The 22,705-nt window shown below is 45.8% G+C and overlaps 1 protein-coding gene across 1 annotated transcript; it reads right to left on the reverse strand.

The window, feature by feature from the left end:
- Window positions 1-298: 298 nt before the first annotated feature.
- Window positions 299-19,789, reverse strand: LARP6 (La ribonucleoprotein 6, translational regulator). The gene is made up of 3 exons (XM_036275140.1): window positions 19,586-19,789; window positions 5,598-5,808; window positions 299-1,839 (listed from the first exon to the last, which is right to left on the reverse strand). The coding sequence occupies exons 1-3, from the start codon at window positions 19,786-19,788 to the stop codon at window positions 772-774; spliced, it is 1,482 nt and encodes a 493-aa protein (XP_036131033.1). The 5' UTR covers window position 19,789; the 3' UTR covers window positions 299-771.
- Window positions 19,790-22,705: the final 2,916 nt, after the last annotated feature.

Here is a 22,705-nt window from a genome sequence, read left to right on the forward strand (position 1 = left end):
CCAGGTGATGTCAATGCTGCCAGTCCAGGGACCACGTCTGGAGACTTTGGTCTACACTGAGTTGTCTTCTGCTCTGAGTCGCTGTGATGAGAGGTGTGGTGCTCTAACATCTGCACAGACGCTCTGGCCTCCCAGGCTACCGGGAGCCCCAGGGGGAGCCCAAGGCTGCCCTGGGGCACATTCAAATAATGTGTCTCTGTTAAACACTCAGGGCCTCGTGACACACTAAGCAGCCTTGTCAGATGGCAGGCTTGTGTCAGCCATGATCTATGACTTCAGAGCCAGCACTCACAATTGAGGGTTTTATTTTTTATTCACTTGACAGGAAACATACATTAGGTCCTAGAAGACATCATGCTACAGGCTTAACCAGTTGCCACTGCACAACAGAACTCTGGGCTCTCAGGAAGCCCCTGCACGCCGCTGAGGACACCCGAGTCACCAGAGAGAAGAACCCTGCCCTGAAGAGGATCCTGGCTGCCACACCTCGCCTGCCCCACGGCCATACAGAGCCGCGACATCCACACAAGGCTGCAGCGCCGAGACGCGGTCACGCCAGCAGGAAGGGATGTTCTGAACTAGAAGATGGTCTTAAAACCAGAGCGTACCAGACAAGTTATATCATTACAAATATATAAATTAAGAGGTTTACACATATCCAAAATCTTTGCAAGAGGGCTTAATTTCATTCTATGTCATGCCAGGTGTTTGTCAGAACCTTGAAAACAGGTGGTTTCCAACGGAGCCGGTATAAAAATAGGAGGCATTTATTTATACTTGGGCCCTGCCCCTCTCGTGCCCACCATGGAATCCTCTGGTGTTGTCGGGGCCTCTGGGCAACCTCAGCACCCCCACAGGTAACCCGTCCGCAGTCTGCATCTTCCGGGAGAGCAGCGGGCTGGCTCGGGGGCTCTTCTCCTGTGTCCCCATCTCGGCCTGGCGGCGCCTCCGAACCCAGGGGCTGCCGGAGGGAGTGACGCTGCTGTCGGAGGAGTAATCGGTGCACTTGCGCGCGGCCTCGGGGCTGGTGCTGGGGTTCGGCCTGCCTTCCTCGGCCAGAGGGGATTTTCTGGAAACGCCTTTGCGTTGAGCCAAGGGACTGCTCCAGGGACTTGAGCACGGGGAGGCGTTGGGGCTCAGAAAGAGATTCTGGTGGCCCGAAGGGCTGAGTTTGCTGGTGCCCGCATGCCGCCGGCCAGCCATGGGGGACGCGGGATTGCTCTCGGGGTCCGAGGAGCTGTTGGCGGAAGACTCGTCACCCATGTACTGAAGCTCCTCGACTCGCTTGTTCAGAGACTTGTTCAGGTGGATGCTGGCGGTGGGCTCCTCGTCCTGGGTCTTGTCTTTGGGAGGTTTCTTTTTGGGTGGCTTCATACCAATCAGGACAGCTTTCATGTTCTCCTTCCCCTGAGATTCCGCGGCCATGAACTCATGGGCTTTGATGGCAGCGTCCACCTCCTCAAACTCCACGATGGCGCACTCCTGGGTCCCCACCTGGCTGTACCGGCTGCTGATCCTCCGAATGTCAGGGGGCAGCTCTCTCCCAGGTTTGAGGATCCGCACTGATGAGATGACTCCAAAGGTCCCAAAGAGCTTGAGCAGGTGTTCCATCACCTTCTCCTGCACCCTCCCGTTCTTTTGGGGGGTGCCCAAGGCCCACAGCTTGGGGGACAGGTGGAGATCATAGACCAGGAGCATCTTGCTGGGGAGATTCTCATTGGGGAAGAGCGGGACAGGGGTGGTCCTCCTCACCTTCCGGTGGTCCTCATTCAACTCCAGGGTCACTGAGTACTTGAGGGCATGCGCTGTGGTTCTCCAGTCCCGTGTAAGGTGTTTCACCTGCAGAACACAAAGCAAATCTGACATGGTACCCAATGTCCTTGTGCACCTTGTGTCCTCTGTAGCCTCTCTCCACCTGTCCTGACTCTGAAACGCTCATATCTACAGTCATACCTGGTGTGAGCAGGCACTCAAAAATCTAGTGAATGAATGAGTGAGCACCGTGCAGAATGCCCAGTGAGGCAGCCAGTTAGAGCGGTGCCGTCCAACAGAACTTTTCTTGGTGATGGACATGTTCTCTCTATTCTGCACAAGTTTAAAGCTTAAACCTGCAGGCTCTGGACCAAGGCTGCTGGAGGCACGAATGCAAGGCCCACCCCCCAGTGGCAGTGAGACCTAGTGCCTCGACTTCCTCATTTGTGAAATGGAGATGTTAATATGCCTACCTCATAGAGTTGGTCTGAGGATTAAATAAATAAAGATATACATATCTACATCCAGACATACCACATTAGTTAAAATATATAAAACTTAGAATAGGGTCTAGCTCACAGTGAGTACTCAATAAATATTGGTGGTGTCATTATTTCAAATATTCCATGCTATCGTCTTGATAGGCCTCAGATTTTAACATCAAATTCCTCTCTGAAGTTGTATTTCTGTATTTATGCATTTGCCACAGAGGAGGTTCCAAAAGATGTTTCATATTGCGCTGCACTATTTCCTGGAAATAATGTGGGCTGTTTCAACTTGGAATTAAATCCAGTGTGGGCCTCATGGAGAATGAAGACCGAGATCCCCTCCTCACTTAGTGGCAAGTGCGGGGATCAATGTTGCAATATGTGAAAACTATCTTCATATTGTAAAACAGTAATTTCAGGAGGCCCACTTCCAGCAAAGGGAATGCCAGGGAGAATGAGTCATCCCAAAGAAATGGTGGAGGTGGGTGGGGTGGGTAGCCAGATCCAGGAACAGCGAGATCACCCTGAGTCCTCTGAGACCAAAGCAGGAACTTCCCAGAACTCCAGAAGGGAGGACTCTCACAGAGCAGCATCGGGACGACCTTGGCAGAGTTCTCAGTCACACGGGCAGGCTCCCGGAAAGAGGACATTGTCCACTCTGGCCTGTGGTCTCCAGATGAAAAGGCCCAGATTTGTGCTTAGGTGTGGGAACCACGAGTCACCTACCCACAGACTCACTGGGCTGATCACACAACACAGGCTAAGGGCAGAGAGAAGTGGGTCCAGGGAAAGAGCTGGACTTCAGGTGAATGGGCGCAGTGAGGGCTCCAGAAAGGGTGAAGGTGAAGACTGCAGGTCAGTGCTAGGTTGTGGGAGAGCCAAGCAGTGGTTCTCTTGGGGGTACGACCTGGGGAACATTCTCCAAAGTCAGTCAGGGAGGAAGCACTCAGGACAGAAGGAGAATCTACTGCCTAAGCCTGGAGCCTGGGCAGATGGCGCCTGGGGGAGGCCAGTGCGGCCTTGCTTGGAGGGCTGGGGACACGGAGGCTCTGGGAAGGACCCGGCCCCCCTCCAGAGCCAGGAGCAAGGCCAACTGGAAGATCTCCGCCTGAGCGCCCTCGGCCTGTGTCTGTGAGCCTTGGAAGGAGTGACCAGGCGCCAGCTGAGAGGAACCAGGGAGCCGTGCGCTTGGTGCAATCACTAAAGAACTCTGAGATGTTCAGAAACCGTCATTGCCCTGTTTGTTACCGTTGTCGTCCAGGTTTTCTAATACGATTAGCAGGAAACCCTCTCAAAAGAAAAGGGTCTTTGCTCTCATTTTGGAGGTACTGGGGAGTCTGTGTCCACTCCACAGCTGGTTTTCAACAGAGAAGAGGCTCCCAAAATACATGCACAAATGGCAACTTAAAAAGAAAAGAAAGTCAGGATGACTCTTAGGGTGTCTGGGGAGGAAAAAATATATGTACAAGATAATTCCACTGGCTGCTGCATTTTGGGGTCCCCCACAAGCATTTTGCATGTGAGGGCTTGCTCAGTTATCTATACATGTGTGATATTGCACTTTATAATAAGAAATACACACACACACACATTTTTGGTCTTTGTCTTTGTTCCTGGCACTAAGCTCCTGAAACTTTTGTAAATTCTTAAGGGATCAGAGCACTAGTAGCATCTTTTGTTTTAATGAGATGACTCTGAGTGGGCTCCCAATGGCTCCTGGATGGGGGCTGGTCACCAGAAAGACCAAACTATGATTAGAAGCTTGGAACTCTCAGCTCCCTGTCCCCATCCTCCAGAGAAGGGAGAGAGTGTGGAAATGAAGTTAATAATTGATCATGTCTATGTGAGGAAGCCTCTAAAATATCCAAACAGTAAAGGGTTAGGAGAACTTCCAGGTGGGTGAATACATCCACCTACCTGGAGGGTGGCGCACCCCAACTGCACCAGGACAGAAACTCCTGTGCTTAGGACCCTCCCAGATCTCACCCTATGTGTCTCTTCATCTGGCTGTTCATCTGTTACTTTGTTATGTCCTTTAATAAATTGGTAAATGTAACTGTTTCCTGAGTTCTGCCAGCTATTCTAGCAAATAATCGAACCCAAGGGAAGGAGGTCATGGGAACCTCTGATTTGTAACCAAGTTGGACAGAAGCTGTGAGTAACCTGGGGACCTACTAGATGTGACTGGCATCTTAAGTGGGGAGCAGTCTGTGGGACTGAGCCCTTAACCTCTGGGATCTAATGCCATCTCCATGTAGACAGTGTCAGAATTGAGGTCCACTGTAGGGCACTCAGCTGGTGTCACAGAAAAGCCTGGTGTGGGAACCTCTTTTCACACCTGGTGTCAGAGGTGTGAGTGGGAACAGTGAGACAGTAGGGAGAGGCACAGGAGGAAGAGTAGGTTTTCCTTTACAACATGAAAGGCCCCTTCCTTCTCCTGTACCTTGAAAACTCCTCCTCACTCTCCAAACCCAGCCTCAACGCCACCACTCCTGGGAAGGCTTCGCGATGCTGTGGGCAGGGTTTGTGGCTCCAGTCAGCTCATCACCAACAGTGCTGTTCTTTCTTCCACGGCCCCGACTCAGGTCACGTTGTAATGCTTCTCGGCTCTCTCTCTCCTTCACTGGACTGTGCAGTGGCGGGGGGAATGCCCGATTCACTTTGAACGTCCTGTGTCTCACGCAGTACTCAGCACACAGGATGAGTATGTTTGAGGAATGAAAAGGAAAGAGCAACAGAAGAGGGCAGAGCACACCAGGAGGTGAGGCAGAGGAGCTCTGGGAGAAAAGCCGTCCTCTGCCCCCGACACCTTGGCCAGGATGCGCTCGTTCCACACCTCATCAGACAGCAGGCAGGTAGTGCTTCTCCATGCTAGTACACACCCCCAAGGGAGACCGAGTTCTGAGGCAAACTGGTCTGTCAGCCCTTCGAGAAGCAGAGACACAGCGCCTGCTGGACGTGCACACGACAAGGCCGCGCGTCTGCTGCCCAGACGGGAGCAGCAGGCGGTCTCGTCTCCATCTGCAGACGAGGATGTCGGCGACATCCTGGGGAGGTCCGAGCGCTCCTTCCTCCTTCTGTTTGTTCAACTTGACAAAGGAAAAGCTTGAATTTCACCTAATTCTAAGCCTGGTAGGTATTTCCAAGGGCCATTACTGTCTGTCCCGAAACCCAGGCCCCTTTTAATAGTGTGAAACTGTATTCCCAATAACAATCCTAAATCCCTTCTCTTGATCATTTTTCTCTTTTTCAGGCCTCAAAGGAAGTAAAAAAACACTAGTCGTTAGGTTTCAAAAGAGTAAAAAATATTTCGACCCATAGCCCACACCCTGCGGCAGCCCGGCAGCGGAGCCTCACCTTTTTGAAGGACGTGAGCAGCTTAACGCTCACATAGCCCAGCTTGTTCCTCCTCACGTGCTTCAGCAGGAAGGCATCCTTCTCCAGGTTTTCGTCGGAGAAGTAGAATTCAATCTGATCCACCAGTTTCCTGATTAACTCCTTGTCTGGGGGCTTCCACTCCTGCTCCAGGTCCTCATGCTCATTCTCGCCCCCACTTGTCCGGGCGCCGCTGAGACCAGAGGAGACACTGGGTGTTACAAGCCGGATGGTTTCCCCCCTCCCAGAATTCATGTTGAAGTCCCAAGCTCAGAATGTGACCTTATTTGGAAAGAGTCTTACAGATGTCATTAGTTGAAGATGAGGCCATACCAGAGCAGGAAGGTCCCTAATCCATTATGACTAGTGTCTCCAAAAGGGGGATGTGGACACACAGGGAGAACGCCACGTGAAGAGGAAGGCAGAGATGGGGGGTGCAGAGGTCAAGGAACATCAAAGACTGCCACCCAACAGCCAGGAGCTAGGAGAGAGGCCCAGAGCAGACCCTTCCGTAGCACCTTGAGAGGGACTCCCCTGCTGATGCCTTCATGCTGACACCTTGATTCGGATGCCTGGCCTCTGGAACTGTGAGGCAACACATTTCTGTTGTTCTAGGCCCTCGGCCTGAGTGTCTGTTACAGCAGCCCTTGGAAACTGCACTGGGTTCCACCTGAACTGGACTCCCCAGAGGGGGAGATTGCATGGCCACAAGCAGATAGGTCTTGCTTCCAATGAGCTAGACAATCATGCTTTTGTTTTTAACAAGGAGGAAGGATCCTGAACATAACAGCACCTTCTAGTAACACTACGTGCTGCTCTGCCACCCGATCTCACACACACTTATTCTTCCCTCCCCACCTCCAACCCATAAGCCCTGATTTCTAGAAGACAGTTTAGCAAAGTCCCAGTTTTAGAGTTAGATGGCCTGGGTTTGAATCCTGACACCACTTATTAACTGAGTCAACTTAGGCAAGGAACTCCACTGCCTCACCTCGGCTCCATCGTGTGTAAACTGGGAGTCATGATAGGGTTGTTGTGCAGATTAAATGAATTAAGACAGGCAATATCCAGAACTCCTGGCATACCCTAGAGCTCAGTAAGCGACAGACACATCCGTTTGCTCCTTCATAAGAGGCAGACCTAGGAGCCACACTCAAACTCTGTGTCTCCAAGGTTTTGTTGGGACCCTACCGCGGAATCCGAAACAATGCATTCACCAGGGCCTTCGGAATGAAGCCCACAGCACCATCAGCTCCACCGGGATGGACTTCCCCTTCCGGAGAATACTGGACGTGAGAACAAGCCAAAGCTATCCTGGGCAAAGCTTCTTTAGGGTGGCCAATCTTTCACAAAGAGGTTATAAAAACTTCAAAGCCAGAAATGTTTAGGGAATTCGTGATTAATCAAATCATAGCGGACACCATTATTTTAAAAGTTATCAAAGGTGAGCTCTCTTTTGTATATTTATTATCAAATTAAATTAGGTATTATACTAATACTATATATACTATACAATAAAAAGGATTAGTTAAAAATTACATCTAGAAAAAGAACAACTGCTTTCCTGTGAGGCAGCTTGATGTCTAAGAGTGTGAACAGCCGGCCCAGAGCTCCCATCAGCGTGTACGCGCAGAGGCAGCGTCTCCTGGTGCAGATACACACCTCGTCCACCCAAAGCATCAGGCGCTTCCGTGCCGTTGGGAGAACCTGTTCACAGCAGCACTATTCACAACAGCCAAAAGGTGGAAGGGACTCGAGTTCACTGACGGATAAATGGATAAACAAATGTGGTGTGTACATACAGTAAAATGTATTTCAGCCTCAAAAAGAAAATTCTGACACTTGCTACAACATGGATGAACCCCGAGGACATTATGCTAAGTGAAATAAGCCATTCACAAAAAGACAAATACTGTATGATTCCATTTACATGAGGTGCATAGAATAATCAAATTCATAGAGGCAGAAAGTAGAGTGGAGGTTAGGGGGTGGGGGCGGGATGAGTGGGGAGTTAGTGTTGAATGGATAGAATTTCAGGCATGAAAGAAAAACGCTCTGGAGCTGGAAGGTGGTGATGGTTGCACAACAATGTGAACATAACGCCACATAACGAGTTAAAATGATACATTTTATGTGTATTTTACCACAATTAAAAAAATATTTTTAGCCCAGTCGGTGTGGCTCAGCTGTTGAGCATTGACCAATTCAAGAGGTCACAAGTTCGATTCCCCATCAGGGCACTTGCCCAGGTTGTGGACCCGATCCCCAGTGGGGGGCATGCAGGATCAATGTTCTCTCTCATTGATGTTTCTATCTCTCTCTCCCTCTCTCTCTAAAAATCAGTAAAGTACAAAAAAAAAAAAAATTTTTTTTTAAAAGGAGGCCTTCAACCAAAACGTATACATGTTTACATGCATATTATGTTTTCTTTACAAAGAAGCAAACAGTTAACATTTCCCTTGGATCAGGATTAAGATGAATGAAGTCAACCGATGAAAAAAGGAGGCAGGCTGAAAAACAAAAGTACTATAACCTGCTACTGTGATCGCTTAAAGCTGGAAAAGGCTCACCTACATACGTCCTTTGACTCTAGCAAAATTTTCACTGGCTCTCAACCACCCAAGAAAAGCAAATGTGGAAGAGTCAAACTGAGAATAAAAACAATATTCTTATCAGGAGAGAAACAAAACTAAATCCATCTCACAATTTTTCAAATTCAGAAATTAAAATTAGCATAAAATATAGGCATTGGTTGATTTTTAAAATGATGAGTTTTAGTTATTTGCCTGTAGATAGTCTGAAAATGATTTTTTAATAAACCTTTCTAATGTCCCAAGACAAATGTCTATGAAGGAAAAATACTGAGAGACTAACTTTAAAAATATCCTTTAAAAAAAAAAAGTTGTTTTAAAATGGAATGATAAATAAGGAAATATATTAAGGCAACCCATGGGTATAACAGGTCAAATGCAACTTCAACATTAGATAGCTGGGTGCTGTAGAAGGTCAGTAAAGGTAGCTGTGGCAGACCTACCCAACATCTAACAGCAAACTCGCCCCTACTTGCTTTTCTTCACTAGAGAGGTTATGAAAAAAACAAAAACAAAAATAAAAAACAACTAAATATACACTTTCCCAGCTACTCTTACAGGTAAGCCATTTGTTATGTTATAGCCAATAACACACAGAAGAACATTTTTTGGCCTGCCCCTTCCCCCTTTATCTGTTTTAAGAGTGAATGCGATGGTTGGAGCTTTAGCAGCTGTTTTACTGCCATGAGGAAAAGGCCGAAAGAATCAGTTTGGCCTGATTTACTGACTTATTAAATTGCTGAACCAATTCCTGTAACTACCTACCTGAAGATTCTAATTACTTGAGGAAGATAATATCCTATTTGTTTAATTCATTTGTTAGTTGGGTTGTCTATGACTTACAGCCAAATACTAGGGTAGTAACAATGCATTGAGAAAAGAGGTCTTCCAAACATGCCAGTGGAAAATGCAGTGGGACAATCAATGGAATGAAAAAGGAGAAACAAGATGGACAGAACAAACTTTCACTTTATTAGAGAAAACAAATACCCTAAATAGTGAAAACAAACAGGTGGAATATAGCAGGTAAAATAACTTCAGATGCATAGGAAATTCTAGGCCCAGCTGACAAGGATGACAGTCAAAGCAGGGGATGAGGTAAGGTGTGTGACAATGACCAGTGAAGAACTTTGGGTGGACTCAGGGATATTAGCAAAATGGTCTAACTTATTACACGTGGCTAATAATTCAGGGGTGACCCGATCACTGAAGGTACCTACAGACCAGTAAGTAAGTCCTATTCTCAAACCAGAGCCGTTGATGCTACTATAAAAACCATACTTGTAAACAAATAAAACATAATGGAAGGAAGGCCATTTCGTTTTTCAATTTCTCCAGTGCCCATTCTAGAGCTTCCTGTTCTTCCCAAGGTCTGCCATGGGAAGACTTTCCTTCCTTTAGATGATTCTTTTTGGGGTTTGAGAAAATGAAGTTTGTCCAATCAGACTTGCCCAGGCCTCCCTGTTCCCTGCCTTCCTACCCCCCCACCCCCCAAGCTTGTTCTGTGTCTGGACATTCACCAGAGACCCCATCTGCCATATCCAGGTGCCTATTCTCCACCCTGGTCCTCCTGCTCCACTGCAGGATGGTGAACACTGCTGACCACCTTCTTCTTGATACTCCTCCCCCTGCGCTTATATGACTTGTTCCTTTCTGATTCTTCTGGTCCATTGGATTGCCCTTTCAGCCTCCTCTTCCTTCTCCATTTCTAAATGTAGGCATTCCCCAGGGATCTCTCCTTGACTTTTTATCTCCTCGAAGCCTCCACACTTCTGCCCCTGGTTAGCTCATCCAATTCAAGTCTGCCTCTCGTCCCACGCCTTTGTCCTTCTCTCGCTCCTGAGTGTCAATCCTCAATTCCTCACTGTCTGCCTGACATTTCCACTTAGACAGGCTGATACTGCTTCAAACTCGGTATGTCCAGAATCAAGCTATCACCTGCTGCAGAACTCGGCCTCGGGTAGGATTAACACCCAGGCCTACCAAGAGACATTCTATCTAGGAAGCTCGGCTTCCTTTCAGGCATAACACTGCATCAGTTATTTGCACTCAGTGAGAGGGCAGGCGGGTAGCCAGAGATCCAAACAGGTGGGCAGTACTGGGGAAGTGTATACAACCCCATGTGAGCACAGAGGTGAGTTTCTTGCAAACAGGGAACCCCTTCCTCTCCATGGGTGCTGTTAGCGGCAACTGTGTATCTCCAAAGGGGAATCTTGGAAGAATAAGACGGCCTGTTTTATATCTGGGAGCATGCTGCACTGTTTCCTGGTTCATGCAACAACCTTTGAACAAAACAGACCCTGTATTCTTTACAAACATTAAAAAAGTTTATATCCTTTAAATATGAATACTGGCAACTTTTATCAATTACAACAGCCCTGTAGAAACCATGTATGGCCCCTCACAAACTGCCCCACCAAACACTGCTTATTCACACTTCTCTGCACTTAGGCTCAAAACCTAAGATGTCTCTTTTGGCCTCTCTTATGCCTCCATATCAAGTCAGTGGCCAAGTGTTTATTTTATTCTGCAGCATCTCCCATCTGTTCTCTTTTCCATTCCAACTGTCCTCATTACGTCCTCCTTAAATAGTAATAGTTCATCAAAAATGAATCTTAAAAATTAAGGTAATATATATGCATAGTAAAACTAAAATAAAATAGTAGAGCATTTATAAAGAAAGCAACAATTTCCTGCTCCACTTCTTCCTAGAGGCAACCTCTCTCTATTCAATTATTTAGTTCTTATGACAGTTCTCTTATAGTTTTACAAAATAAGCTCATAGCTCTACTTTTCACTTGTCAAGTACAGACATTCTCTATTCATGTCCTATTATATAAGAGGAGGATTTGGGGTTGCTCATCTCCCAAAGCCTCTTCTTCCAAGTTTTAAAATTTTATGTTATTTTTTTTTCTGTGTTTTTAAATTATGCTCTTAAAATACTGTTTCTTACTCCATCCATATTAAATAGTATTTCTCAATTCCTCACTACATATGACGTGCATATTACCCTACCTTTTCCTTCACCTCTCCTTCCATTTCCAACCATCCAAATTCTATCAAATGTACCTTTATTTTATTTTATCATGGTTCATAATATTTACATTCTATTCTGTAACTAATTTCCCATGTTTTGTCTATAGATGGACAGTAAAAGTTGAAAGTCAGTCAGTTGTATCTATTTTTATGACTATGTACACATTGTTCACTGCAGAGTGAAGGCATTTGCTAAGGTTACATTTGATTTTTAAAGTCCTATTAGTTAACTGACCACCTGGGTTGATCCTCTATGTCTCTTTTCTTTCATATGGTCTGTCTTTGCCTTTGTCTTTGATTTACATGGTAAGAGGTTTCTTTGACATTATCTTCCAACCTTTCCTACTGAATTTTTTAATCTTAGTAATTATTTATTTATTCTCTAAGAATTCTTCTATGTCTTCAGATTGTTCCTGTTTTTTTGTGTTTTTTTTTTTATCCTCACCTGAGGACATTTTTCCACTTTTTGTTCAGGTAGGGGGGGCGGGGGGTAGAGAGAGGAACAGAGAGAGAGAGAGAGAGAAACATCGATGTGAAAGGGACACATCGAGTGGCTGCCACCCGCACGACCGACCAGGGCCGGGGACAAACTGCAACCGAGGTACATGCCCTTAGCGGGAACCGAACCCGGGTCTCCCAGGACCGCAGGCCGACGCTCCAACCGCTGAGCCAAACCGGCCAGGGCCAGATTGTTCCTTTTTAAGAGCATCTTGTTCTTGTTTTGTGGCTGCAATACTCTACATGCTCTCTCAGGGTACTGATTGGAGTACACATTTTTTAGTTTTTCTGTTTCCAGCAGTTTTCTCTCTGTGTCCTCTGGGGTTAGTTTTTCTATTTAACTTTCATGTCATTGATTTTCTTCATGTGACTGGTAAACAATTCATCTTTTTCTTTATAAACATTTTAAAATAAGCTTATTGTAGAATACTTTTGGATTTATAGAAAAAAATATGAAAATAGTATAGAGAGTTCCCGTATACGCCATACCAGGCTTCTTCTATTATTAATAGCTTACATTAGTATGATACATTTAGTGAATATTGATATATTAATATTAGCTAAAGTCCATACTTTGTTCAGATTTCCTTAGTTTTTACCTAATGTCCTTTTTCTGTTGCAGGACCCCCCCCAGGATGCCATGTTCCACTTAGTCATCATGTCTCCCCAGGCTCCTCATGGTGTGACAGTTTCTCAAGACTTTCTTTGTTTTGGATGACTTTGACAGTATTGACGAGTACTGTTCAGGTATATTGTAGAATGCCCCTCTTTATGCTTTGTCTGATATTTTCCCCATAATTAAGACTGGGGCTATGGGGTTTGGAGAGGAACACAGAAGTAAATTTCCATTCTCATCACATTGTATCAAGGCTACATACTATCAACATGACAGATCGCTGTGGATGTTGACCTTGATCACTTGGTTGAGGCAATCGGTCTCCATGTAGAGTGACTCCTTTCCCTTCCCATACTGTACACTTTGGAAGGCAGTCACTGCACACAGCCCACACTCAGGGGGTGGGGAGTTAGGCCCCACAGCTATTCACCTTGAAGAATAAAGGTCTGGATTGCTTTTCCTTGGTGGGGCACGTGGGTTCCCTCTACAGACGTATACTCCTATTAGTTTTCTTCTTCGGTGGCTCTATATACATGCGTGGTACATGCCAACTGGCAGGCTTCGCTCTCGGGAAATAGGTAGGGAATCATTATGTAGGGGCTTTATATGGAGAAGGCTTTACACTGCAGCACTGGCTCTACCTCAGCAGCCCTAGATTACCAGTTAGTTCACTCAATTCCTTAAAAAATGATCGTGTTTCGCCCTGGCCGGTTTGGCTCAGTGGTTAGAGCGTCGGCCTGCGGTCCGGAGAGACCCGGGTTCAGTTCCCGCTAAGGGCACGTACTTCGGTTGCAGTTTGTCCCCGGCCCTGGTTGGTCGTGCGGGTGGCAGCCACTCGATGTGTCCCTTCACGTCGATGTTTCTCTCTCTCCCTCCCTCCCACTCTATCTGTACAAAAAATGGAAAAGTATCCTCGGGTGAGGATAAAAAAAAAAAAAAAAAAAAAAAAAAAAAAAAAAAAATGATCGTGTTTCTTCTTTTCCCCCTTAGAGGTAAACAGTATGCTGTCTGCTACCTTTCATTGCCAGGGAGACTGGGCAGTTGTTCTAAAGGAAGAATTTAAATTACTTCTCAGATGTCAACATCACTTTTCACTCTTGCATCCTTCGCATTTCCCAACCAGAGCCTTTCCAGGGCTCTGTGGTCCCACCTCCTGCCATCTCTTCTGGCCCCTGCCCCACTCCAGTTGTATTTTGGGTTAAGCCTCTTCCACTCTGTGCCTTATTACTTGCTTTGAAGAACAGCTATGTCACTGCTCTAATGATTATGTTAACAAGAACAACAATGTTTTTTGTTTCATAGGAAATAAAACCAAAAGTCCTTAGCTCTTTATTCAGATTCATTTAGAATTTGGCTATAACGAGCTTCCAAACTTATTTCTACCTATTTCTGTTCTGATCCTTTGGCTCAAGCAAACAAAAGACTTATAGTTCCTGCCCTGGCTGGGTGGCTCAATTGGCAGCAGCATTGTCCCATACACCAATGGCTGAGGGTTCAATTTCCACCCAGGGCACATACCTAGGTTTGGGGTTTGATTCCCAGTAAGGGCGAGTACAGAAGGCAACTGATTAATGTTTCTCTCTTATATCAATGCTCCTTTCTCTCTCACAAATCAATAAAACATTTTTTAAAAGACACGTAGTTCCTTGTAAGGGTCACAAAGTTTCTGGACTCTAGGCCTTTGAGTATGCTGTTCCCATCTCCTTGAATGCTTTGCCACATGCCTCAAGTTTAAATCCTAGCTACATATCAAGATTCATCTCAAATGCAATTGTCCCAGGAAGGAAATCATTTCAGCTTTCAACTAACACTTGTCTATACTTGTATTGAAACTACTGATGTGCACATCTTTTCCATGCCCGAAACCCCAAGTGCCTGGAAAGTAGGGTTCATAATGGTTTCTTTCACTCTAGCATCAACCCGGAGCCTGGCACACAGTAGGAATTTTAAAAGTACCACCAATATAAAGTGAATCATTTTTTTTTTTTTAATCATCACCCGAGGACACTTTTTGAATTTATCCTCAGATCTCTATCTGGGAGGCAGAGGGGGAGAAAGAGAGAGAGAGAGAGAAACATCACATGAGAGAGACACATCGACTGGTTGCCACTCACACGACCCCAACCAGGCTGGGGACAAACTGCAATGAAGGTACGTGCCCTTAGTGGGAACCGAACCCAGGACTCCCTGGACTGCAGGCCGATGCTCTAACTGCTGAGCCAAACCAGCCAGGGCTAAAGTGAACCATTTTTATAAGGGCAGATCAAGCCTGTGAGGATTCTTTGAAATAGAAAGTATGGTTTCTGGTGAATATCTTGTTAGTGGCCTTTAAAAAGAACTTTGAAAAAGATTTTTGCATTCAAGTTTTACATTTACATTATGGTTTCATTTTAAATAAAGCACTGGACATTGGGAGTGGTGATGTGTTCCTTTGTTACAGCTATAACCATGCTGGAAATGGAAACAGGGTAGAAGTAAGGGAGCGTAGTTCAGAACAGATGACTGGGCTCCATAGGCCAGTGTTGAAATATTTATCATATTTGTAAATAATTTGGAGAAAAAGTGTAACATAAAATCTCCAAGGCTTTTCTCATAAAATCTCAAGCTAACTTGGATATGTTAATTGAGTGGTTAATCAAATGGTAGCTTACAGAAGAAAATGGTGGGGTAATGAGCTCCTCACTGTGACTTTCAACACAGGAAGGATGTCCTGGACTCATCTATCCTTGCAGATGGTCTGATGGTACTCTGGTCACCAAGACCAGGAAATTCTGGACAGCAACAAGATGGACATTGAGAAAACATCGCTTATAAAAAACACTAGGGTCCAGTTCCATGTGTGTGAAATTTCTTTTGCCTTTCCTCTAGACGAAAATAATGAATCTGAAAAGGTTCAAAAAGGCAACCAAATTGATGATGCAATATAAACACATGAGGGATGAATCAAAAGATAAAGGTTCTTCACAGAGACAGACTGAAAATACACAAATACGTCCAGCTTTGGCAAAGGTACTTTGAGAACTGCATCTTGGATGTCACCAGCAGAGGCCATATCCTGCATTTGTGTGGCCACGAGTTCTTATATATTCATTAGAGATCATGACCTGTCCGCTGACACAATGTTCAGAGGCGTTTCTTAGTGCCTGGGAAGAAAGAGTACAACAAGTGGATGTTCTGCAGATCTAAATAATGGTCGGTGATGTGGAGCAGAGATAAGGTATACAAAGTCCTTAGCTTCATGTCTGGTACAAACTGGCATTGATAAATAGAGGCTTTCATTATCACCATCCAAAGCAGGGAAATGAGAGCTTGAGCCCTAAACATCATGGATAGAAAGAAACCTAGATGTTTCTGTTTGCTATATGAAAAGCAGGTGTGCTCAGCGGTTTATTATTTGTACTAATATTTTGTAGTATAATTTTAAATAATTTTATACTTTGTAAGACGAAGCAAATAAGTAAATAGGTTAATATTATTAGAAATCAAGATTTCCAGTGTAAAAATGAAAAGAAGTAAAGCAAGACCCTGTAATATTACATTTGAATTATAATAAGCAACATAATTAAAAAAAAAATTCCTAGTGCTGTCCACTGAAGGTCCTAACAGCAATGATGCCCCATTATAAACTAGTAATCTTAATTCCAAGTCTTGGTTTTTAAATACCTTCCTACTAATATTTTAAAAACTAGGGATTCCTATGGAAATGGTTAGATCCTGTGACTGGAATAGGAACCCTACAAATTAAGCCTAGAATGCCTAGTATCAGAGAGAAAGGAAGTACTCAAAGAAAGGGGAAATAATCAACAACTTCTGCTTGCCTCTTTAGGAGGAACACTTGTTCAATCCAGGTGATGAATGTACAAAGAATGTACTACAAAGAATAAACTTAGAAAATCACCAATGTGTAATCCCCAATAAACTGACTCAAGCAAGGATCATCAATAAATGCTAAAACCATGAGGAGAAAGTCATTGGTGAAAGAATATTCACAAGAATCCCACTTATTACTTGCTCATTGTAATAGAGGGACCACCTTAACCAAGAGGTCAAATTTAACATCATTAATGGTGGATGCTGCCTAAGGTGATGCAATGAAAAATCCATGGCATTGCCTATGAAGTGTTCTTGCCAAAATGTTTAATTTGAATCTAATCAGGCCTTTAGCCCTAACTTCCAGTTTACAGGAAATACATGGCACAAAGGAGCAAGTTAAACCAGACCAATTCAAAATGTGAAAATTCAACAAGACATCTGGCCTCTTAGTTCCAAAATAGTAAAGTATAAAAAAAAAAAAAAAAAGTAGTAATGTTCTAGATGAAAAGATTATAAAGAGACATAATAAGCAAATACCTCAACCTGGATTGGATTCTGGCTGAAGGGGAAAAGTAACAGCTGTACAACACAATATGGGGCAATTTAGGGAATCTTGAATATGGAACTTGACTATTAGATTATTTTAGAAATTACATTAGGGAATTGTTAATTTTCTTCATTGCAATAATAGTAGTATGGCTTTATAGGGGGATGCCATTATTAAGAGCTACAAAATGAAGTACACAGGGTATAAGTCTTACGTACCAGATATTTTCAAATGCTTCAGGGAAAACCATCCACATTTTATGTTCATCAAATAAATATGGCAAAATATTTACAACTGTATTATTATTTCACATTTTATGTTTGAAATTTTTGTTAAAAGGTAATGATAAAAGGAAAGAAACCTTTTTAGTGAATAAGATGTGAGGAGAACACTAATGAACATTTGGAGGTTACAAAGATTTTTTCTTTTTTCCATTTATCCCTTGTCCCCAGGTATAAGCCAGGTATCGGGCTAGGTACTGGAGACAGGGAGAGGGCTCAGTCAAGATCCCTGCCTTCAAAGATCTCACCATCTAGTGAAGGAGAAACACAAAAAACGTCAACCCCAGGGAGTGAGTGTGATGATAGAGACATGCATTCATTCAACAAATATTTAGAAAACACTCACTACATGCCAATTGCTGAGGACACAATGAGAGCAGGGCAAGCATGGTCCCTGAATTCACCGAGCTCATGTCCTGTTGAGAGAGACAGAACTCTAGAATTATAATTGTGGCTAAGTGCTAGGAATAAAATGGACAGAGGGCTACAGCAACACAAAGGAGAGGAAACACATTAGTTTTGGGGTGGGGTAGGGGTAGTGGGTAAAAGGCAGTGAAGTTTTCAGACTGACTGGAAATCAACCAGAGGGACCTAGAGGTGTGACTACAAAGGCATGTAGACAAACTGCACCCTGTGCTCAGGGACCTAGAGGAGATCAGGTGGGCAGGAGCATGAATTGTTAGGACAGGCAGGAAAGGAAGCAATGGATGGAGATGATGGGGGTGGCTGCCACATCTCACCGAGCAGATTCAGGAACCTGGGCTGCCTCCCGCAGGCTCTGGGAGCCCAGAAGTGTTTTCTCAGGGTGGAGGCTGCTCCTGAGCCTGGCTGGGCCCAAATGAGGGAAAGTGTGGATCCTGTTCTTGGTTGCAACTCCTTGTGCTCTGGATGTCTGCCTGTTGGGTTCTGTTGGCTACACTACCTTGAAGAGCCCCAGAGATTTTCTGGGGTCAACTCTGTGCCAGTGGGCAGAAGGAAATGCTTCTGACTGAATGCTCCATGAGACTCAAGCCACTGGAGCAGGGAGAGAAGGGTGGCGGGAGGGAGGGTGTGCGGGGTGAGGGCAAGAAGCCTACCAGAACTAAGGATCACGTCTCCATCTCACAGGGGATCTTTCAGGGCCCAAGACATATGTAGGGCTTTAATCCCTGCTAATGGTCTCAAAACTTAGCCCTGGGATAGGGGACAGCTTTTTGCCAACCACAAGCAAAAAATGTCAGAAGGATAAACCACTTGGGGGTTTTATACATGACCTCTGAAATTACTTGACTAGGTGGCTGCCTTCTCCTCAACACTGTGAGATCTAGTGACTATGGATGCATTGCTTTTACACTCTAGATATTCAGCAGAGCTGAATGAATGAATCAGATTTTACAGTATGTAAAGTGCTGATACATCTGTGTCATCTGCTGTGGCCCAGCTTTCCTGCTCTGAATTGTTGGGCTGCACTCTTCTCGAATATCTCTGTCTCCACTGAACTACCCAGAGTCTCTGGGTCCCTAAATCTAGACTTTTTTTCAACTAGTAAAGAGTCAGCCAGTCAGTGATGGGGAATGGCTTTGGCTTTGCCCTTGAGTTGACTATCCTCCCAATGAAGAAAATATATGTCCACCACAGAACAATCCTGCAGAGCCCCTACAGCTAACAGCATATGCAGGATCCCAGAAGGAGGCTCTTAAGTGCCTATTGGCATTTCCCAGAATTTGCAGGTTCTACCTTTACCCTGTTCTCATTTCTATGGATATTCCATATATATCTCTTTTCAACAACAGAAACAAAACCAGTCATGAAAGTCCTGGGCATTAGTTGGACACAACTAAGATCTCCAGCTGATGACGAAGCTCAGGGCCCAGAGGCAAGGTTAGACAGGTGGTCTATACCATACCAGCTCCAGGCTACCCATCGCCCAGGAACCTAATGCCAAAGCAGCAAGATGATGATGCAAGCATAGAAGTCAGGTGGGGGAGGCTGTGTGAAGAAGGGAATCCCCCAGCAAGGGAGGACGCAAGCCCTGAACTGATCCCAAATCAGGGCAAGAGAGTTCGCTACACCACGAAATCATCCCTCCTGGGATCCCACAGCAGCAAGTGTCAGCTATGCTGCCACACCCAGTGTCAGGGAGGCCATTTGGACCGATAAGCAGACAGGGCAGACTGGGCATTGAAGCCTTGCTGGAACCACTGGGGAAGGGGGGCGGGGGCAGCCTCTGGGGTGAAGACCGAGCTGGGCTGAGCTTTTCAGAGGGTCTTTGGGTGAGCTCAGGAAAGGAGAGGCTCCTCCTGGGGAGGACTGGGAGAGGAGGGCCCAGGAAGGACTTCCTCCTGGGTCCCAGAGCATGCCCACGGACAGGCCCTTCTGGTTCCTGCCGCCAGCCCTGGGAGGGAGCCGTGGTCGGCTTACAGAGCCGCGGACCGTGGCACCAAGGACTGTCACAAGCCAGTTCTGACACCGTGCAATGGTCCAGTGCAGCATCCCCGCGGGCAGGGCTGACTCAACCCCGTCCGCCGCCCGCTGAGTTGCCGCCCGAACGGCCGTGCGCCGGGAGCCGGGCCGGCGGCCGTGTCTCGGCCGGGGCGCACCGCGCCTACCTGTGCCCGCGGCTCGGCTCCTCCTCGCTGGCGCTGCCCCAGCCGGGGCTCAGATACCGCGCGGGATCCCCCGCGCCCCGCGCCTCCGCGCCCTCCTCCTCGTCCTCCAGCTCCTCCGCGTCCTCGGCCTCCTGGATGGCGACGCGGATTTGCACCGCGGTCTGGGGCCCGGGCAGAGCCTCCTCGCCGCCGGGCTGGGCCATGGCTCGCGGGCTGGCGGGGACTGCGGAGCCGCCGGGTCCCCGCGCCGCAAGGCCGAGCCAGACAGGCGGCAGCGTCTGCGACCAAGGGGGCAGAGGCGGCCCTGGAGGGACGGGGGTCGCGGCGCCCCGCCCCGCGCCGCAGCCGCCACCGCCCCGGACGCAAGCGGAGAGCCAGCGCAGGCGGGGCCGGAGGGGGAGGGCGACTTCCTCTGCTCTCCTCCGCAGAGGCCTGGCCGGGAACTACCCCCTGGACCCCGAGTCGTGCAGGGCGCGCCCTCTGCTCACCGGCCCCAAACCTGACAGGAGGAGCCTGGGTGGGCTCCGGGGAGGGGCGCGACACATCTGACTTTTCAGTTTGTAAATGACTCTGGGGATGGCAGGCACAGACAGCAGTTTATGGGGCTTGGATGCCTCCTGCCTGTCTCCCCCACCTAAGTGCCAAGATGACTGAAATCGCCACCTTTAGTCTCTTTGGCATAACCACCTTAGACTGTGCGTCCTGCGAGGTTAGGGACTTGGTACCTGCCCTGACCTATACCAGCGTTTCTCAGAGTGTGACCCCCAGGCCAGCAGCACCCGCCTTACCCGGGAACTGCTGAGAAATGCAAATTCTCAGGGCCAACCCAGACCTGAATCAGAATCTATGGTTTAGAACTTTGTCGTCTAACAAGCCCTCCAAGTGATCTGAAGTTCACTAAAGTTTGAAAGCCCTATATTACTTCTTAGAATATGTCCCGCACATCATAAGCATTCAAATATTTGTTGAATGAATAAAGGGAGCTATTGAAATGCCTGTATGTTTGAAAACCCTGCCACCTTCCCACATTTAGCTTTAAATGAGTTCCATCTCAACACTTCAAATATGTATAATTTATCATATTAATTTGCCACACTAGGGATCCAAAAGAACAGAACCCTGGACCAATGCACTTTGATATGGGGGATCAAGTCAGGAGAGGTTCAAGAAATGGGATCTCTAGGAAAGCAGTGTCCTTGCAAAAGAACACTGTGCATGGGTCCTGGGTGTCTGGGCTGGGGCCAGGAGAGATCCAGGGGTTCAGGAAGAACAGCCCTTCTTTTTAAGGTTTGACTGGAATCTGCATCCTTTTCTTTATCAGATCTCTCTCTCTCTTGATAGAAGAGGCCTTAGATTAAGTGAAGGAAGAGAGAGAGCCCCTTGGTGTTCTGCACCTTCACAGCTCACCGCCCAAGTTCTGAGCTATTAAAAGAGGCAAAAAGTGAAAAGAATCTTTTCCAAGCCAGCTGTGCCTTCCTCCAGGGCTGTAGAGCTTATAGAACCTCTATCCACCCAGTCCACTTCTGCGATGATGAATATCAAGAAGAGATTTACAGCCGCTTCCATAACTCCAGATCTGATTTCACAAAACAATACTTTTAAAAAATCATTTATTTAATTTCTTTTTGTTACAGATGTTTCTCCTTTTTCCCCCATTGACACCTTCCTCTGGATCCTCCCACCCCACCCACAGGATTGTTGTCTATGTCCATTGGTTACACATACATGCATATAAGTTCTTCATTCCTAACACCCCCCCACCCTCTCCTCTGAGGTTTGTCAGTCTGAACTATACTCCTTCCTATGTCTCTGGGTCTATTTTTTCATCAGCTTATTTTGTTCATCATATTCCACAAATGAGTGAGATCATGTGGTATTTGCCTTTCTCTGATTGGCTTATTTCCCTTAGCATAATACTCTCCAGGTCCCTCCACTTCATCTCAAAGGATACTAGACCTTTCTTTCTTACAGGTGCATAGTGTTCCATTGTGTATATGTACCACAGCTTTTTTATCCATTCATCTATTGATGGACACTGGGCTGTTTCCAGATCTTAGCAATTGTAAATAGTGCTGCTATGAACACAGGGGTACATATATTTTTTCTGATTGGTGTTTCAGGCTTCTTAGGATATATTCCTAAAAGTGGAATCACTGGGTAAAATGACAGTTCAATTTTTTGAGGAAACACCATACTGTTTTTTATAGTGGCTGCACCAGTCTGCATTCCCACCAGCAGTGTACTAGAGTCCCCTTTTCTCCACACCCTCGCCAGCAGTTGTTGTTTGATGATTTGTTGATGGCAGCCTTTCTGGCAGGTGTGAAGTGATGCCTCATAGTCGTTTTAGTGATGTTGAATTTTTTTTCATATGTCTCTTGGCCATTTGTATGTCCTATTTGGAGAGGTGTCTATTTAGATCTTCTACCCTTTTTTTTAATTGGGTTCTTTGTCTTCCTTTTATTGAGTTGTATGAGTACTCTACATATTTTGGAAATTAACCCCTTATCTGATGTATCATTGCCATTATGCTCTCCCATATAGTAGGTTCCCTTTCCATTTTGATGCTTGTTTCTTTTGCTGTGCAGAAACATTTTAGTTTGATGTAGTCTCATGTATTTTTTTGTTTGTTTTGTTTCTCTTGCCTTAGGCATTGTACAGGGAAAATTCTGCTGTGTGTGATGTCTGAAATTTTGTTGCCTACACTTTCTTCTAGGATTTTTATGGATTCACAAGTCACATTTAAGTTTTTTATCTATTTTGAGTTTATTCTTGTGTATGGTTGGTGGTCTAGTTTCATTTTTTTTTGCATGTAGCTGTCCAATTTTCCCAACATTATTTATTAAAGAGGGTGTCTTTACTCCATTGTATGCTCTTGCCACCTTTGTCAAATATTAAATGAGCATAATGTCTTGGGTCAATTTCCGGATTTTCTGTTCTGTTTCATTGATCTATATGCCTGTTTTTGTGCCAGTACCTGTCTGTTTTGATTACAATGGGTTGGTAGTTTAAACTGATATCCGGTATTGTGATCCCTCCTACTTTGTTCTTCTTTTTCAAGATTGTTGTGGCTATTTGGGATCCTTTTTGGTTCCTATAAACTTTTGGAGTATTTGTTCTAGT

The sequence above is a fragment of the Molossus molossus genome, unplaced genomic scaffold (assembly GCF_014108415.1).
Source record: "Molossus molossus isolate mMolMol1 unplaced genomic scaffold, mMolMol1.p scaffold_m16_p_1, whole genome shotgun sequence".
Lineage (NCBI taxonomy): Eukaryota > Metazoa > Chordata > Mammalia > Chiroptera > Molossidae > Molossus > Molossus molossus.

What these genes read in the sequence shown, in the direction of transcription:
- LARP6 (XM_036275140.1), bottom strand. Translation starts at nt 19,788, where the DNA reads ATGGCCCAGCCCGGCGGCGAGGAGGCTCTGCCCGGGCCCCAGACCGCG. An exon ending in GAGCCGAGCCGCGGGCACAG is followed by an intron (nt 5,809 to 19,585) that starts GTAGGCGCGGTG and finishes CTCTGGTCTCAG; the next exon opens with CGGCGCCCGGACAAGTGGGG. An exon ending in TGCTCACGTCCTTCAAAAAG is followed by an intron (nt 1,840 to 5,597) that starts GTGAGGCTCCGC and finishes TGTGTTCTGCAG; the next exon opens with GTGAAACACCTTACACGGGA.